Source organism: Sparus aurata, chromosome 6 (assembly GCF_900880675.1).
Source record: "Sparus aurata chromosome 6, fSpaAur1.1, whole genome shotgun sequence".
Lineage (NCBI taxonomy): Eukaryota > Metazoa > Chordata > Actinopteri > Spariformes > Sparidae > Sparus > Sparus aurata.
Window position 1 is genome coordinate 13706025 of NC_044192.1, and position 15871 is coordinate 13721895.

Consider the following 15871-nt stretch of genomic DNA (forward strand, 5'->3'; position numbering starts at 1 on the left):
GGGGTTCACAGATTACTGGCAGATGCAGTAGAGCATAGGAAATGTGGACTGCTTCATCAGCTTGTTTCAGGGACTCATGCATGTTCTTAATGTCTGCTCTGCGCAATTAAGTGAACCTCTGCTGAGTCACCAAGACAGAGCGATACTTTATATCCAGGTTGAGTCGGAGTCAAGACCAAATGGCTTGGTCATAGCATGTTACAGCTGAAACCGTAGCTTTTTTAGAATTTCTTATTATTTTTTTTTCATTTTATTTGAAATTATGATTTTATCAGGGAAAAACTGAAAAGTTACAACTACAAGTTCAACTAAGTTATGTGTGCATGACTCATGTCAGAACTGAGTCAGACAGACACTGATCCCACTGGTTGGCACAAAAAATCCCCACTTATAACCGTATGAAGGACATTTTTTCCTAAGATCTTTACCATTGGTTTACGCATGAATGGATGGCCCTGATGTGAATTAAAGTATACTGGCATAACAGCGCTGCTGTAGACATTAAGATTCTAGAAGACAACCAATGGCTAAACTTGTAGCCAGTAACAACGTTTATATTTCTTGTCTTTTCAAGTCTTCCTCTTCACTCTTGTGGAATTCCCTGTTGGCACACCGGGTCCTTTAGTTTTGCTCTGTGGCCAGTATTGATTGAGCTTTGTCAGTGCTCATACAGTGCCGCCAACTCATTAAGCGTCTACTGGAGGGAAGCTTTGGGCAGACCACCCTTTAGAGAACATCAGGCTCGTCCTGTGTCCACCTTTTATTACGATTTCATTGCTGGATATCGATCGAAGGGTTTTATCTTCCATAAGAAGTTTAACTAAGGACCAGCTGTTTTAGTGAAGGATGGTCATTTATGGACTGATATCAGTTCATCTCGAAGCTAAATCAGTTTGAAATGATATTTTTGCTGAGAGAATCATAGAGGAATGTGATATAAGTGGGGTTCTTTGGTCTTTTGTGAACATAACATCCTGTCAGCAGGGTTCAAACCGAAGACGAGCTGTGGCTTTCATGCCTGATATGAGCTCCATCCACTGAAAAAAAAGAAGAAAAAAAAAGAAAAAAGGCAGAGCAACACATCTCTGGCATGGGAAGCACTATCGATTTTACTTTTTTCTTCATGACAGAAGTCAGTGTGTATCAGTGAAGTGATTTTGTGTCTGTTGGGCAAGCTGCAAATTAGATCTGTGATCTAAGCCAGTGGTCCAATGTGTCCGAAATAAATAAATAAATGAATGAATCAAAAAACGTAATTATGTGTGACTCGACCGCACACAGTTCATTAATGGGTGGTGGTGGTGTGGAGGGAGTCGACGAGGAGCTCTTTGAACTTTGAGTGTGTGTGTCAACACCGTTGCTAATCGTATCACCCTCAATTAACTTTACTTCTTACTACTGGATAAACCTCTTTGGAGGCGGACAAAGTCGGGAGAGAGAGTGGAGGAATTGTGTGTGTGTGAGTGTGTGAGTGTTTGCCCCCTACCCCATCCCTCCACGCCCCTCACCACCACCACCACCCCCCTATCTCTTTACAGGACTGCCAGCCCGTCTAGAGTTATTCCAGGAATGCGTTGAACATGGCTGCCGCGATGAAGGCGCAGAAAACGGGACTGCTGGAACTTCGGGTGACCGTGGACCGCTGGATCCGGGTGTTGGCCACGCTCACCGAGGACACGCTCGCATTGAACCCCGGCGAGGGTGCCGAGGAGCCCGCGAAGCCCAACCCGACTCCAGCCGGCGCTATCAACGGAGACCCCCCGAACCTCGGCTCGTCCCCGGTCCCGGAAACCATCACCAACGTGAAGCGCACCGTGCGAGTGACCAAGCAAGATGTTGGAGGTCTCGGGATTAGCATTAAAGGTGAGACGGGCGGAAAGAAGACATGTTTATAAAACGGCTAACTTTATAAAGTCACTGTCAGCCTACATAAGTTCGGGCTAACTACGTTCTGTCAACGACGGGAGAAATGCACAGCTCCCCCGACTTGTCAGTTAACTTAGCTAACTTAAAAACCGACCGTTAAATCCCACAAGTGTGCACTTGACTGCGACGTTTCTGTCAATTATAATTCTTATTCTTACTTCGACTCATACTTACCACACTTCGGGGCTGTAGTTCACTCAGAGGGAAAAAAAACTGACAGCTGTGATTATCCCAAGCTGTGCCTCACCTCAACGGGGGGAACCATTTCGGTCTGCCAGAGTCGCTGGAGATGGCATTAAGCTACTGCTGCGAAACGTTAGCTTCTAACGTTAATAACGGCTGAAACTCCCAACTTACATGTTATTTTATGCTGCGTAGTTAGAGTCTCACTCGTTTCCTCGCTCCTTCCAGCAAAGACACACGAGAACAGTTAAAGCAGCATTATGCAACTTTTTTTTAAACCCTTAAAAGAACTGCTTCGAATCCATTTTGATGGCACAGGGTGTCCTGTAAAAGGGTAAACAGTGTCTCAGGCACTCTGCCCTCCTATCACTTGTTCCTACACTATGTAACTTCAGTGAGAGGGGTCAGATCACAGCGTTGCATGTTTAATTAAAGACGCCAGTTTTCCAGGACGTAACATTGTTATGACGTGACGAGATTTGTTTCTAGTGAGCGCCTATATGACATGACGGGATTTGTATTTGCGACTTTGGTGTTGCGTTCAGAAAGATATTTCTGCATAATGGTGCTTTAAAGGACCCTCTGTTTGTTTTTGATTCTTTCGTTGGAGTTAAAGGTATATTCCGGTATAAATTTAATCCATGGTCTAACACACCGTGAAGCTGTGTTAGACTCCCTCTTGAGAGATAAAGTTTGCAGACCGCTAGCTAACGTAGTTTTAGCATCCTCAGAAACGACCGCACGTCAACAATACATTGCAGTTAATGGGTCCAAATATAAAACCGCCATCAAAAAGCCACAAATAATGCTCAGAACAGCACCAAACTTCAGCAACATTAGAAATAGGGTCCCAGCACATATTTTGAGGCATCAAACATTGGATATAGTTGCCGTAGTAATGATCATCATTGAGCTGCGGAACTCTACTGCACTCGGTAATCGACTCACAGGGCTTCCCCACAACAAGGAGGGCTTCTCGGGTGGTGAGTTTTGTTTATCTATTCCGACAAATCCGGCAACTATATCAAATGTTTGATACCTCTAAATATGTGCTGGGACCCTATTTCTAATGTTGCTGAAGTTTGGTGCTGTTCTGAGCATTAATTGTGGCTTTTTGATGGCGGTTTTATATTTGGACCCATTTACTGCAATGTATTGATGTCGTGCGGTCGTTTCTGAGGATGCTAAAACTACGTTAGCTAGCGGTCTGCAAACTTTATCTCCCGAGAGGGAGTCTAACACAGTTTCACGGTGTGTTAGACCATGGATTAAACTTACACCGGAATATCCCTTTAATACATCCAGTAAAACCTTGCCCAGAGCCATAGGACAACATTCAACAGAGGCACACCTACTGTACATACAACAGGGTCGCTAACAGTGATGGAATGTAACTGAGTACATTTACTCAAGTACCATTTTGTGGTACCTGTGCTTTACGTGAGTATTTTCGTTTTCACACAACTACAGTCTGGATGCAAATATTGTAATTTTGTTCCATTACATTTTATTAGATAACTTCAGTCACTAGTTAAAGCTGAATATTAATCTAATCAGCCATTTCGATAATTAGTTGACCCCTAGAATACAATACAAACATACATGTAAATATATGTTTAATTTCTTATATTACGTATATTGCCAGAAAATGACTTTTGAGTCTCAAGTACGTTTCTCGTGGCATGTGATCTAGCTATATTAAAACGTGATGATATTTCTCGTCGAGGTGAAAAGCTGTCTTTTGATACCAGATGCAGAGCAGCAGCCAAGCCTCTAGGAAGAGTGCCCGGCTTTGAAGCCATTTTGTAGTGGCCAAGCCGAGGAATTACATCCTCACGAGATGCAAAACGGGGGATACATTTTTTTGAGCGACACAACCCCCAGGTTATAGCTCCAGCCATTCGGTCCGATGAAACTTGGAAAGCCTAGATGATCCGCACATTTTATCTCCATCCCAGTTAGCTGGCCGCTAAAACTGGAGTTAGCCGGCTTGGTTGGCAGAAGTCTCTGGTGCGCATGCTCCATGGGCCGCAAAACACGGAAGATCCTGGTATTTAATACCTGGAAAGTCAAGCTTTTTTGGCTTCAAAACGTCACATAACAGCTTTAATTAGAAATTAAAGGGCAACGCATAGTTCATGCACAGTTATAAGGTCGGATGAGACTCATGAGAAATGATACAGGAGAGAAGCCAGTCAGCTGAGTTTGTGGCAAATCTTTTTATAGTGCTTACATATTATTAATGTCTTATATTGCATATGATAATTCATACTTAGTCAGAAAGTAGAACTTATGCGATATTCATTACAAGATTATCACTAGTAAAAGAAAAATGGAGCTGCAATTTTTTGCAATTTGTGATTTTTGATTTCTTAAAAATAGTGTTAAAATATCGTCTTGTCTTGTGAAAGAAAAAAATCATGTATCGCCTTGTATCATGAGCTGAGTGTACCATCGCACCCCTAACATTTAATATCAGATACTTCAAAACTTTTTCTGAAGTACTATTGTATGAGTGACTCTGACTTTTACCAATGTAGCATTTCAACACAATTTATCACTTTTACTCAAGTATGACTTTAGTGTACTTCGTACAACACAGCCCGCCAACATGTTACGAACCAAGAAAAACAACGATAAACTGTTAGCAGCTTTGCGCAGTGGTTTTGTGTCATAAAGGCTATGTTTTACCTCTATTTTTAGATTGAGCCATCTGAAGGGGTTTACATATGCAATGAAAATAGTTGTCATGTCACTGAAAAGTATGGCTGTGAGCATGGCTAATTGGCTAAATAAGTACTTTAAATAGGTTAGGGTGGAGTCACATAACCAAGAGGAAATCTGTCACTGTTAAGTTGGTTAAAAACCTTTTTTGCTTATCTTTTTATGAGCAAGTTGAGAAGCTCCAGTGCCGTCACTATGTACTATTCTGCACTGCTGCTACATCGTAGTAACACAAGTAACTCCTATGGCTTTTCAGTGTAATAAGGTTGTGACCTCTCCCTATCTTACACGCCAGGTTTACATACCTGTGCTCTGTACTGTGCAGTGGCTGATAAAAGCCTTTTTTCCTCATCCTGTTTCCAACTGGCTACTATCTCGCTGATGATCTCAAAGCGAAGACAAAAAAGTGGGTTGGGCATTTTGAAACTATGTAAATACAAAAGATGAAATGGATAGCAAAGCAAAAAATGCAGTTTGACCATTGTTATTCAATTTCTAGGAAGTGAGCAGCATTGTTTTTAAATACAGTTTAGCTCGAATTTGTTAGGTGTTTTTGAGCGAGATGGATTCAATCCACTTTTACACTGTTCGCTTGCTTTTTGATGCCTTTTGCATCTGTATATTGCTGTTCTAATTTAGTGAGCATTTTCATGGTCATTGTAATCATGCTAGAGCCCATAATAGGATTCCATCTCCCTGGTTTGAACTTGCTTTGTTTGGTTTTATGACAGGAAGGTGGGGATAAGTCTGTGCCACTTACCTTGTGTTGTGATTCATCACAGCAATAATGGTGAACAATAGACCTGCATTCTGATATCTGATATGTGCATTGCATTTGAACTTGCATGTGAGTGAAAGTCTCCACCTCCTGACAGGTCTGCGGTGACAGGTTATCATTGGTTGATGCACAGGGTCGATTTGATTGACTGCTGTGAACTCGCAAGATTGTCGTGTCGCAAAGATGCCTCATCAATATGGCTGCTGGTGAAATGCTAATTTGACTTCCCCACGGCTGCCAACAACAACAACAACAACAACAAAACCAGCCCCTAATGACATAAATGTAATGTCCATCTCGGTGGAAATGGGTGGCTTTGAAAATCAGACAGCATGTTATTAAAACAAAATCATAGCTGGCACCCTGGTGGCTTGTCATTGTTGTGATGCTAGTTGTTCAAAGGCAGCGATGAAGAGAGGGAGGAAGCAGGGTGCAACAGAGGGGTAGAAAGAGAAAGGCAAAATAGAGGAAGTCAGAGATGAAACAGGACATGGAACAAGCCAAAGAGGTCAAACGAGTTTAAACGGAAGAAAAAAAAAAGGAATCAAAGAAAGAAAGTCTTGGAACCAGTAAAGTGTCAAAAAGAAACCACGTGAAAAGTGAATGAAAGAACAGGGTAAAAGTTGTTGTGGGCTAGCTGACACCACATTGTGAACAGCTGAGAGGAGCAGCCCACCACAGGCAGTTGTCATTGGCTAAAGATGAAAGCTATGTGGCTAGGAGTGGAGTACTTACGAGTGTTAATTTTAGGGAGCCCACCCCTGCTTGCAGGAAAGCATGGAGGCAGTCAACCTTTACTCTCACATGTCTAAATTTAAGAGGCGAGGCGAGGAAGCGAGGCTCCAGGTCTGTAGACAGGCTCACTGGTCAGAGTGAAGAGCAGTGCGCTTCTGCAGACCTCGGTCAAACCCTTTTTTTCTGAGCTGCTAAGAAGAACTTAACTGACACTGTTTTTTTTTAAGGGCCAAAGCCAATATGGATATGGAGTTAAAAAGTCCGATAGCCATATATTAGCCGGTATTGGCAATTAGCAAGTTTTACAAAACCATAATTAGCATTTAGCAGCTTCCCTAATATTGCTCCACAATTGTTCTGTGCAAGGCAAAATTAATGCAAGGATATTATAAAACCATGAGTGAAACTCTTATCACAGATGAAATCAGATGTGCAAAACATTTTTGTCAGTTAACAAGGCTCAGATGCAGTGTTATGTAACTAATCTATTATTAAAAACAAAAGAAACATTCTCTCCTTATGCGGTTCATCAAATTAATCAGGATATGTAACCACAACATTTTGGAGTTTTTTGTTGTTATTTCAGTATTCATTAGCACTACATGCAACTCAGCTGTTTCAGTGGGTTGAAATGAAGTGCTGATCATACTGAATTCTTTGCAAGGAGCATTATCACAACAAAACACATTGTTAGCACAAAATTACCTAATTAGGTATGTGTCAGTGTTGTATAAACCAGTACCATTCATTTACCTGTCATGGGTAGCGCCAAGGGCTCCACCCCACATCCACCACCGCCACCCTCCTGTCAGCTGAGTGACAGGATGCCAGCTGGAGGGTGCTGAGCTGTGTTTGACATGAAAAGTTAGAGGAGGAAAGGTAGGAGTGGGAAGGGAATATGGGAGGATTAAGGGTTGTGTAGGAGTGGCAGACACATTGACGGTATTTTTCCCACAATATGTCAAGGATGTTTATTCAGCCTCATGTCAGTAAGAGGTAAACCACAAAGAATGTGTGAGGAGAGGTAGAGAAATAGAAAGGACATATAGGTGGTAGAGGCAGTACACAGAACTTGTCATTGTCGTTGGCCCTCACATCCTTTGGCTCTGGGACCATAGGACTAGCTTCCGTTGAATCAGCAGATGGATAATAAGAAGTGTCCTTGTCAGTGTCAGGCTCAGAAAACTAAATTGGGACAGAACACCCACTAACACCTACTAAAATCTGAATGTTGTCTTCAATGCACAATCGACATTCACTCACGTGTCAAATGTCTCTGCAGTACTTAACAAACTATGATGGAATGACAACGCACGGGTGGACACCCTAATTTTCAGCCCTTGTCAGGCGCGATGCTAAGATGCGCATTTCAAGTTAGTAAGTTTTACTTTTACTGTAAAGCCCAATACTTCCATTATTTCAAAATAAATTGTAAAAATAAATGTCTCTGAAAGTGAATAATTCACCTCATAAGGTTTGCAGGGGGTTCCGTTGGGGTCTGGGTTGGTAATTAAGTTGTAGGGGTAACACTAGCTTAATGAATTCACCAAGGCAGAACGTCGAGAAAAAAAAACCTTTAACCATCATTTACAACAATTCATTTAATTTCCTTATTCAATTATCCTCTATCTATATGGGCCTCCCTCATTTTTGTACAAATGCCATGACATTATGACACCGCTTTCATCCTTGCATCACGTTGACACCGATGTCACCATCATCCTCTGGCTGACTCAAATGACCAGACATATATTTCCACAATTCATCAAGTAAAAGGAGCGGGCACCGCAGTTGGTTAAGTGGAATCGTGCTGCGGTGAGCACTCTATTAGCATGTGTTTGGCACATGAGATATTAGTGTGTCAGTTTTAATGAAGCTGAAAGGTCACGCATCATATTCTGCACTGGCAGTGGTTGTTAAAGTCTGCAAGAGCCTCAATCTACCCTGCATTAGAGAGTTTTCAGTTCAGTCAGTTTTGTGGTTGCATCAGCAGCAATGTGTACCGTACTGTAGTTTTTATTCCTGCATTTTTTCAATATTAAATGTTTAAGTCTTCAGTTTAGCACACGTTATCCACTTATTTGCTTATTTACTGTACATTTCACAAATACTTCAAATCAATTGAAGCTTCACTTCTCAATATATAATATTCAGTGTTTACTGGATGGCTCGTAATAAAGCTTAAAACCCTCCATGTAGGCAGCTAATAGTACTATGGAGTCTTCATCCGCTGAAGGAGATTATAGAGCAGTGTTATTCACTACAGTTAATATGTCAGTGCAGATCAGGGCCAAAGGTAACCTGAAGGTTAGAGAAGCAGCTTGGCATTCAAATTTAATCCTCAAACCAGCTGGGAAAGTTTGTTCAGGGGCAGTGAGCAGGACACAGGCCTCACAGGGCACCAGACCATTTAACTTGACATTCAGAACCACAAATGCAGGGTTCAGTGTTGATGTTTTTTTTTTTTCACTTGCCTGGTCAGGGAAGTGGGTCAGAAATCTACTTGCCCAAAGTCAGTTTTTGCTTGCCCCTAGAAAACAGGTTTTATTAAATAGCAATTACCAAATAACAACAAAGAAGACTTACGTTAAATTGTCATATTTGAATTGATTCGCCTCAGTCTCTTGCTCGCAGACTGTGCAAGACATAGTTGTTGTTTTAGTCACATCCTCCAACGCCACCCTACTGAACTTCTGTTTCTAAAATAATTGACATGTTCGCTTGCAATTCAGTTCATACATGTCTTTGCCTGCTGCTGCTATTCTCCTAATTGCCTGATCGGTACTGTGCATGTGTGACTCTTAAGAGAGATGAAAAGAGAGCGAAATGACCTACTCTGCTTTCTCTGCTACAGAAAAAAATATGCGTTGAATTTTCTTATAACGCGTGCACAATGAAGTAAGTTGCCAGATATACTAGCCCAATCAAAGTGACGTTTTGCTCAAAAATGATTCATTTTTCCATCTCTATTGTGTTCAAAACTGATCAAGGATTCGCTTTAAAAATCCAAGCATGTATCAGCCTGTCTTGAACGTTTAAAATCAGATTTGCTTGTAATCGCTTTTGTCTCATATTTAATTCAAAACATTCATTATGAACGTGGCAGCTCGTCTTTTTCAGCGTGTCCGTGTCCGTCACATTTGCTGGCCCACTGGTAGATGAATGACTCCGACAAGCTTCCCTAGTTGGCAATAGCGTTGTAGTCATTAGACCCGTCCCTGCACAATATACTTCATCTGTGTGAATGTCACTGTTTCTAAGGGTGCTCCGTGCCTACAATGTGCGCCCAAATCAGCACACTTCATTTTCCATCCTTCAAGTACACATCGTTCCTGTCACTGAGTCTCATCCATTTGAAATGTGTGATACACTCATGTTGTGGGGAAGAAAACATTTCGGCTTGTTCCTTCTTTCTCTTTCTTATCAGAATTTTGGGACTGCATCCAAACAGCAAACTGCATGTCAGAGTATTAGAGAGCACTGATCAGACCAACAGTTCCTCAGAGCAGTACAGTTCAACAGAAAGCCTATAGTAGTAGAGTTGCAACTGCTCCCTGAGGGTATTGTAAATAAAACCACCTCTACTTATGAAGCCAAATAGATTGGCTCTCCTTACAAACCAACACAACAATCTCTCTTTGTTACAGGGAATTGCTTCTGACAGGTTGCCCAAGGCAACTTGTACTACACATTTCATAGTAGAATAGAAATAAGAAAAAAAAAAACATTTATTTTGCTTATCTGTAAAAAAAGGAAACCAAAACCAAAACCAAAAGAACAATGGTAAACAGGTATTCTTTTAGCTTTGCTCTACAAGGAGTGCAGCTGAATTGTTAGATAACATCAGACAGTATCCAGTAACTTGAGCTCCTCACTGGGAATTGTTGATGGTTCTTCAGCTCCTTTCCAAGATAGTTTACATGCTGAGTTCTCTCAGACAGAGACGATCGGTTGTCTCTAAGAATATAAATTTAAAGTATATATAGTTCATGGTATTGGCAAACACAGGGCTTGTATCTTTTTGGTCCGTCTGCAAGTTCACCCATGCAGAGCAGTCAGACACTGTGTCTGACAAACTTGTCTTACAGTGTTAGGCGTTGGCTAGACCTGTAAATGATGTGTCTCTCCACTTACTAGCAGTATTCAGTATGCAGATTTATGTCTGACATGTTCAGGTCTCTCCAGGGGTGGTTGTACTTTCCCCCAAATAGCTCTTTTTTACTAAATTAGTTCTTGTCTGACAGGTTCACTTCTGTCGGGGTGCATACTGTGTGTCAGAGCTCAGTATATTTAAAGATGCAAGACGGTAATCCAAGATAATGATTTTCGCTGGATAGTCTGATTATTAGTTTGGTGACATATATTGATGATAACAGCACCAACATGCTGAAAGATCTCCTTTACCTCGTCTGCACTCTAAAGTTTTTTATCAACACATCATGATTCAGAGACTCAGTTAGTACAGGGCATCACCTCACTTCAAGTCAGTCATGCAGTAAACAACTTTCTGATGCCACAGAGCGGTCAAGTAGCTTGTAAATCCCTCTCTCTCGAACTTGAACAGCATAGTGATTGACGCGGAAAGTGGGAGGATGGCAGCTCAGTGTGGGGTTGTTGCTTTTTTTTAAGAGTGCTGGGCTTTGGCCTCCACAGGAAGATACATGAGTCAAATCCCAAGGAATCACCCAGAGGAGGCAACCTGTGGAAGATGTATTTTAAACTAATTAAATGTAATCCTCTTTGAGATAATTTCTCACTCGCCTAAAGGCCAGAGTCCAACTGCAAGCTGACATCAATGATGATATTTCTCATGAAGAGTGGAAGCCCACAGCAAGAGGCAGATACATCAGCTTTCCAGCTGACCTTCGTTTAACGAGAAAGTGAGAGAGTGTGAAAGGGAGGGGAGTGACAGACAGCAAACAGCAGACGTTGGTACAGAGGCATAATCGCATACGTCTTTGCCTATCCTCAAATGCTCTCTGAAGTTCAGGCCACTTTAAATGCTCAGATATGAGGATTGCAGTGGCTGGGATCACAACAGGTGTGGCAGAGTTACAGCTACTTATCTGTGTCAGAGTTTTCTTATTGTATATTTAACCTGTGTCGACATGATGTGTAGTTGGGGGGGTATTGGGGATTTACTGACCTGAGAATGACACTCAAAAATCAACTAGGCCAAACTTTCTTTAGAATTGCTGAAGATAGTTTGCCGTCATTGTCGTTCATCATGTAGCCAACGAAAACAACATGGTGCACTTACAAGCTTGAATGAAATAGAAGAGGTCGCATCACAATCAGTGTGGAGGGATGTCGCATAATTACAAAGATAATCTTTTTTGTGTTAGGTTACACTGCCAGTGTTTCTTTATTGTATTTCTGTTGCAATAAATGTAATATGATTGTGTAGTTGAGGTCTTAGCATGGTAATGTCCACCTTGCTTGTATTATGTAATTAGAAAGGAACTTAACACTAAGCTCTGAGCTCATCAGGATTCCAGAGTTGAGGGTCACACTGTGAAAGTGTGTATATGTCATGTGCAAATGCTTTTGATTGCTGAAAAAAATTCCAAGGTGAAACATCCGCATTTTGTTCATTGTTGTTATACAGGTGGGAAAGAGAACAAGATGCCCATTCTCATCTCCAAGATTTTTAAGGGTCTGGCTGCTGACCAGACTGAGGCGCTTTATGTTGGTGATGCCATATTGTCTGTCAATGGTTATGACTTACGGGAGGCCACGCACGATGAGGCTGTGCAAGCGCTGAAGAAAACTGGCAAAGAAGTCATCCTTGAAGGTGAGATATTTTTCACTCAGGAAATAGTACAAAAAAAAAAGTCAGAATCTACTCTGTGAATCTTTCTTCTTTGTCCAATGCAGTCTTCCTTTTATTGTCCTCTTTCTATTTTGTCTCTGCTTTGCTGTTAAGACATTCTGCACTGTTATAGGAAACTAGGAGACACGCTTGCAAAAGATATCACAAGCACCTCTGCTGCATGATGAAGTACTTCAAATTTCTTTACAACATAGTCTTCAGAGTGGGAGCGAAATAGCACTTGCACCTCCTCTGTCTGAACCCTGCAGCTCCAAATAGATACATAGATGGAAACGATGGGAACTTCTGATACTTAAAAATTTGTTGATATGTTTCTCCAGCACTTTCAGTGATTTTTTTCCTCAAGGGCGATATATGATGAGCTGAGAGAGATGATCCGTTACATCAGAACTTTGATCAGACTTCCTTGGAAACATCCAAATAATGAGTTGAACTGAAACAGCAAGAGGAAAGTGAAAGACTCACAATGCAAGAATATTGTTGTGGCTCACACCTCTGAGCATCTCAGCATGCTAATGAACAGTTTTCCCGAACATCAAACACTTTGACGCTGATAGAATGTACTTGAAGCTCATGTCAGAACTGAGCGCAGTGGAAAACATATGAGGTAAGACCCACTGTGCTTAGGATAGTTTGCACTGGAGTCAGCAGGTGTTTGCAGGTGTTTCTCTTTCTTCCTACTCGGCTTTCTTACTAACTTGTTCACTTGAGCTACCAGAGCTGCATCTGTCCTTTTCTAATTCATTCTCTCGCTCATTTGCTGTATGCGTTTGTGTGCACATGCAAGTTTTTGCGTGTGCACATTTGCCTACAAGCATCAGTCCACCAGCAGGTTTGAGCAACATGTTGAATCTGAGATATGATGTTTAGGTGTGAGGACAGGGAAGGGCTAGAACACGATCTCCCCACTCGTCAACTGATTGCATCACAGGAATTCTGTATCCCCCACCAGGCTGACTTCAAGTCGAATTGTGAATTCACTCACACTAAAGGTTGAGTGATGTTTTATACTGGATGTTACTATTCAAAAAGAAAATGTTTTCATCAAGAACCATAAAACTTGACATATTGTTGTTTGCTTTCATTATTCTTGCTATTGATCTATATATTCTCTGTGTTTCAAAGTCTGTGTTTTGAGAGAGAGCTCACCCACAGAGCCTAAACAGAGGCAAACAGTTTTGTTCAGTGATGTGAGTCAAACTGACGCTTCAGACCTTCGGTGCTCTCAACGTATACCGCAGGATGAAAACCTAGTATGTGTAATAAGCCTCTTCAAGAACAATGAGGAAGAAACCCTCATGCTTATGTATTTTCAAACAGGTTCAATACACTGAAATAAGGATAACTTAAACATGACATAAAATTCTAGTTCCCTGTATTTTTTTAACGTTCCTTTGAAAAAAGAACATGTAAACCAGTGTTACCAGTTTTCCATGGGACGGCATTTCTGTGGGTTAACTGGCACAGTGGGCTGGCGTCAGTAGCTTCAGCCAGCAGAGCAGATACAGCTCGAGCTACAGCCAGGGGAAATCATTGCAAATCCCCCTTCCTTACTTGTCCACAGTCAGGCAGAAAAGTGTTGATATCAGACGGCTCAACCGGCGCTGCTCTGTGATCCGTCATGTCAGGAATCATTTCATGGGTTTCCCTTCCCCCTGAGGACCTGAAAGAGGAGCAAAGAGACTGGAGGCTTGGAGGCTTGCCGAGGGGAGAGGCTTGAGTGTGTGTTCGCATTTGTGTGTGTTTGGAAGTACTTTTTCGGTATCTAGTGATTTATTTGCTGTTGTTGTTGTGTGTAGGCCTGTCTGAGCTGCAGATTTAGATACACATATCTCTGAGGGCTATACAATATGGTAAAAAACATCATGTTGAGATTTTTTTTTTTTAGATAAAAGGATTACGATATTATTCATTATTGGTGGAAAAACTTTGAAAATCATGAAGATGGGACTTTTGTTGCGGTCTGTCCCAGACAAACATGTTTTCTTATATATGAAGAACAACATTTGTAGGCCTGATCATCTCTGCAATTCTACAGTCCTTCATTATAATGCTATCCATGACTTGGATTTGCACAAGTCCAAAGCTTTGGAGTATTTTTAGGGGATAGAAGAAATAAATAATTGGTCAGTACCTTTGGACCAAGAGGTTTCCTGCTACAGTTTTCAAGATTCATATTTTATTTATATTTTTCTATCAAGGAAATACTTGTGAATCCATATGACATGAAGTTTGAGTATAATGTTTATTCTGGTTTTGGCATTTTGTCAAGATACACTGAAACACAGTCAGAAGCAAACTCCTTCTTGGCACTACTACAGTGTTACAAGGTCAGGCGAACAGTCTTTCTTACAAGTGCACAGCAACTAAACAAGCCACTGCTGCTGTGCTCAAGGCAGTTTTTATCGCTCTGTGAAATTCACAACACAGACGGCCTTGACTGAGATCAAGGAGAAGCTGCTTCCATCACATTTAAATATCAGGAATGTGTGAACAGTAATACTTGAATTTGTCAGATAAGTACTTTCACAACATTTAAGGGAGGTACATTAGGGAGCCTGATTGGCATTCTGCGCTTGTGGCAGGATTTTTCTGACTCTTCTGGAGGTGAGGAAATGTTTTTGATAGCCTGCTTCAAACAGATCTCTGCTCACTTAGATTATTGCAGTGTTGATTGTGGCAGCAGAACAGGAAGGGCATTAATGGTGAGCTCTCCCTCTTAACTTTAGCAGTATAATCAAGGTGGATAATGTTGTCAAGGATGCTGGGTATTTCTCTTATTGTGTGTAGTGGTTGAAAGGGTGTATTCACATGTCTACGTGCAACATTAAAGCATTTTAAGCGAGAAGGTTGCTTGCTAAATTGGTTGGATGAGGGTTCAAGGTTTGTAGCTGCATGTGTGACACAGCTGGAAGTAATTTTACCATTGTCCATTTAGTAGATGTTAAAAAATCACATGATTGTAATGCCTCTCACAGTTGCTTAGCAGCCTACAGCAGGAGATGCAGCACTGGGCAGTTCCCAGGTGTGAGTGTGAATATAACCTTCCTTTTTCTTTGTCCAAACCTTTTACCATAAATAAATATATGTGCAGTCAATCTGTGCGTCTGAAAGAAGAGAAAAAAATAGCCTCTCTATATGTTTTCAATAAGATGCCCTCTAGTCCTCTTCCTCTGTGGTCCTGTCATACCTCACATCAAAATGGTGATAGAATAATCAATGTGTGTGCGCGAGTGAGGAACAGTAAACACCTGAGAGGGTCAGATAAATATAACTGACCAGAAGAAACCATAAAACCACAGCTGCCTTCATTTCCTTCCAACGACATTTACAGCCCGACTGTCCTGTGTCCATACCTGCATGACTGTGTGTGTGTGTGTGTGTATATGCGAGGAGACAAAGGAAGAGGATGGAGAGAAGTGGAGCATAGGTCACCTCAACATTTTCCCAGTCACACACACCTTTATTAAGTCACACGAATGTGCCCTCATAGCAGAGTTATGGATTAATTTCATGTGAGGTTGCTGTCCAGATGAAATGGGAGATTTATTTAACCATTTTTGTGAAATGTTAAGTGTAAGAACACCGTTAAACAATTAGAAATAGCTCTATTGGGCTAAAATTAACAGATGTTTAACACATAGTATGTAATTTCTGGTCTTTCAAAACAAAACAAAAGATGGTTAAGTGGG

General features: G+C 41.3%; 2 protein-coding genes across 5 annotated transcripts in view; one reads left to right on the forward strand and one right to left on the reverse strand.

Annotated features, from left to right (window-relative positions):
- Nucleotides 1-2257, reverse strand: part of cbfa2t2 (CBFA2/RUNX1 partner transcriptional co-repressor 2) — a 52875-nt gene extending 50618 nt beyond the window's left edge. For 2 of the 4 annotated variants that reach the window (XM_030419685.1, XM_030419686.1), the window contains exon 1: nucleotides 2101-2257. The gene's annotated coding sequence lies outside the window, so the exon portion shown is untranslated. The remainder of the gene's footprint in view (nucleotides 1-2100) is intronic. The other 2 variants (XM_030419688.1, XM_030419690.1) reach the window with 2 other exon arrangements.
- Nucleotides 1440-15871, forward strand: part of snta1 (syntrophin, alpha 1) — a 39175-nt gene continuing 24743 nt past the window's right edge. The window contains exons 1-2 of the mRNA XM_030419693.1: nucleotides 1440-1863; nucleotides 11955-12140. Of these exons, the coding sequence (XP_030275553.1) occupies nucleotides 1581-1863; nucleotides 11955-12140 (469 nt within the window). The 5' untranslated portion in view covers nucleotides 1440-1580. The remainder of the gene's footprint in view (nucleotides 1864-11954; nucleotides 12141-15871) is intronic.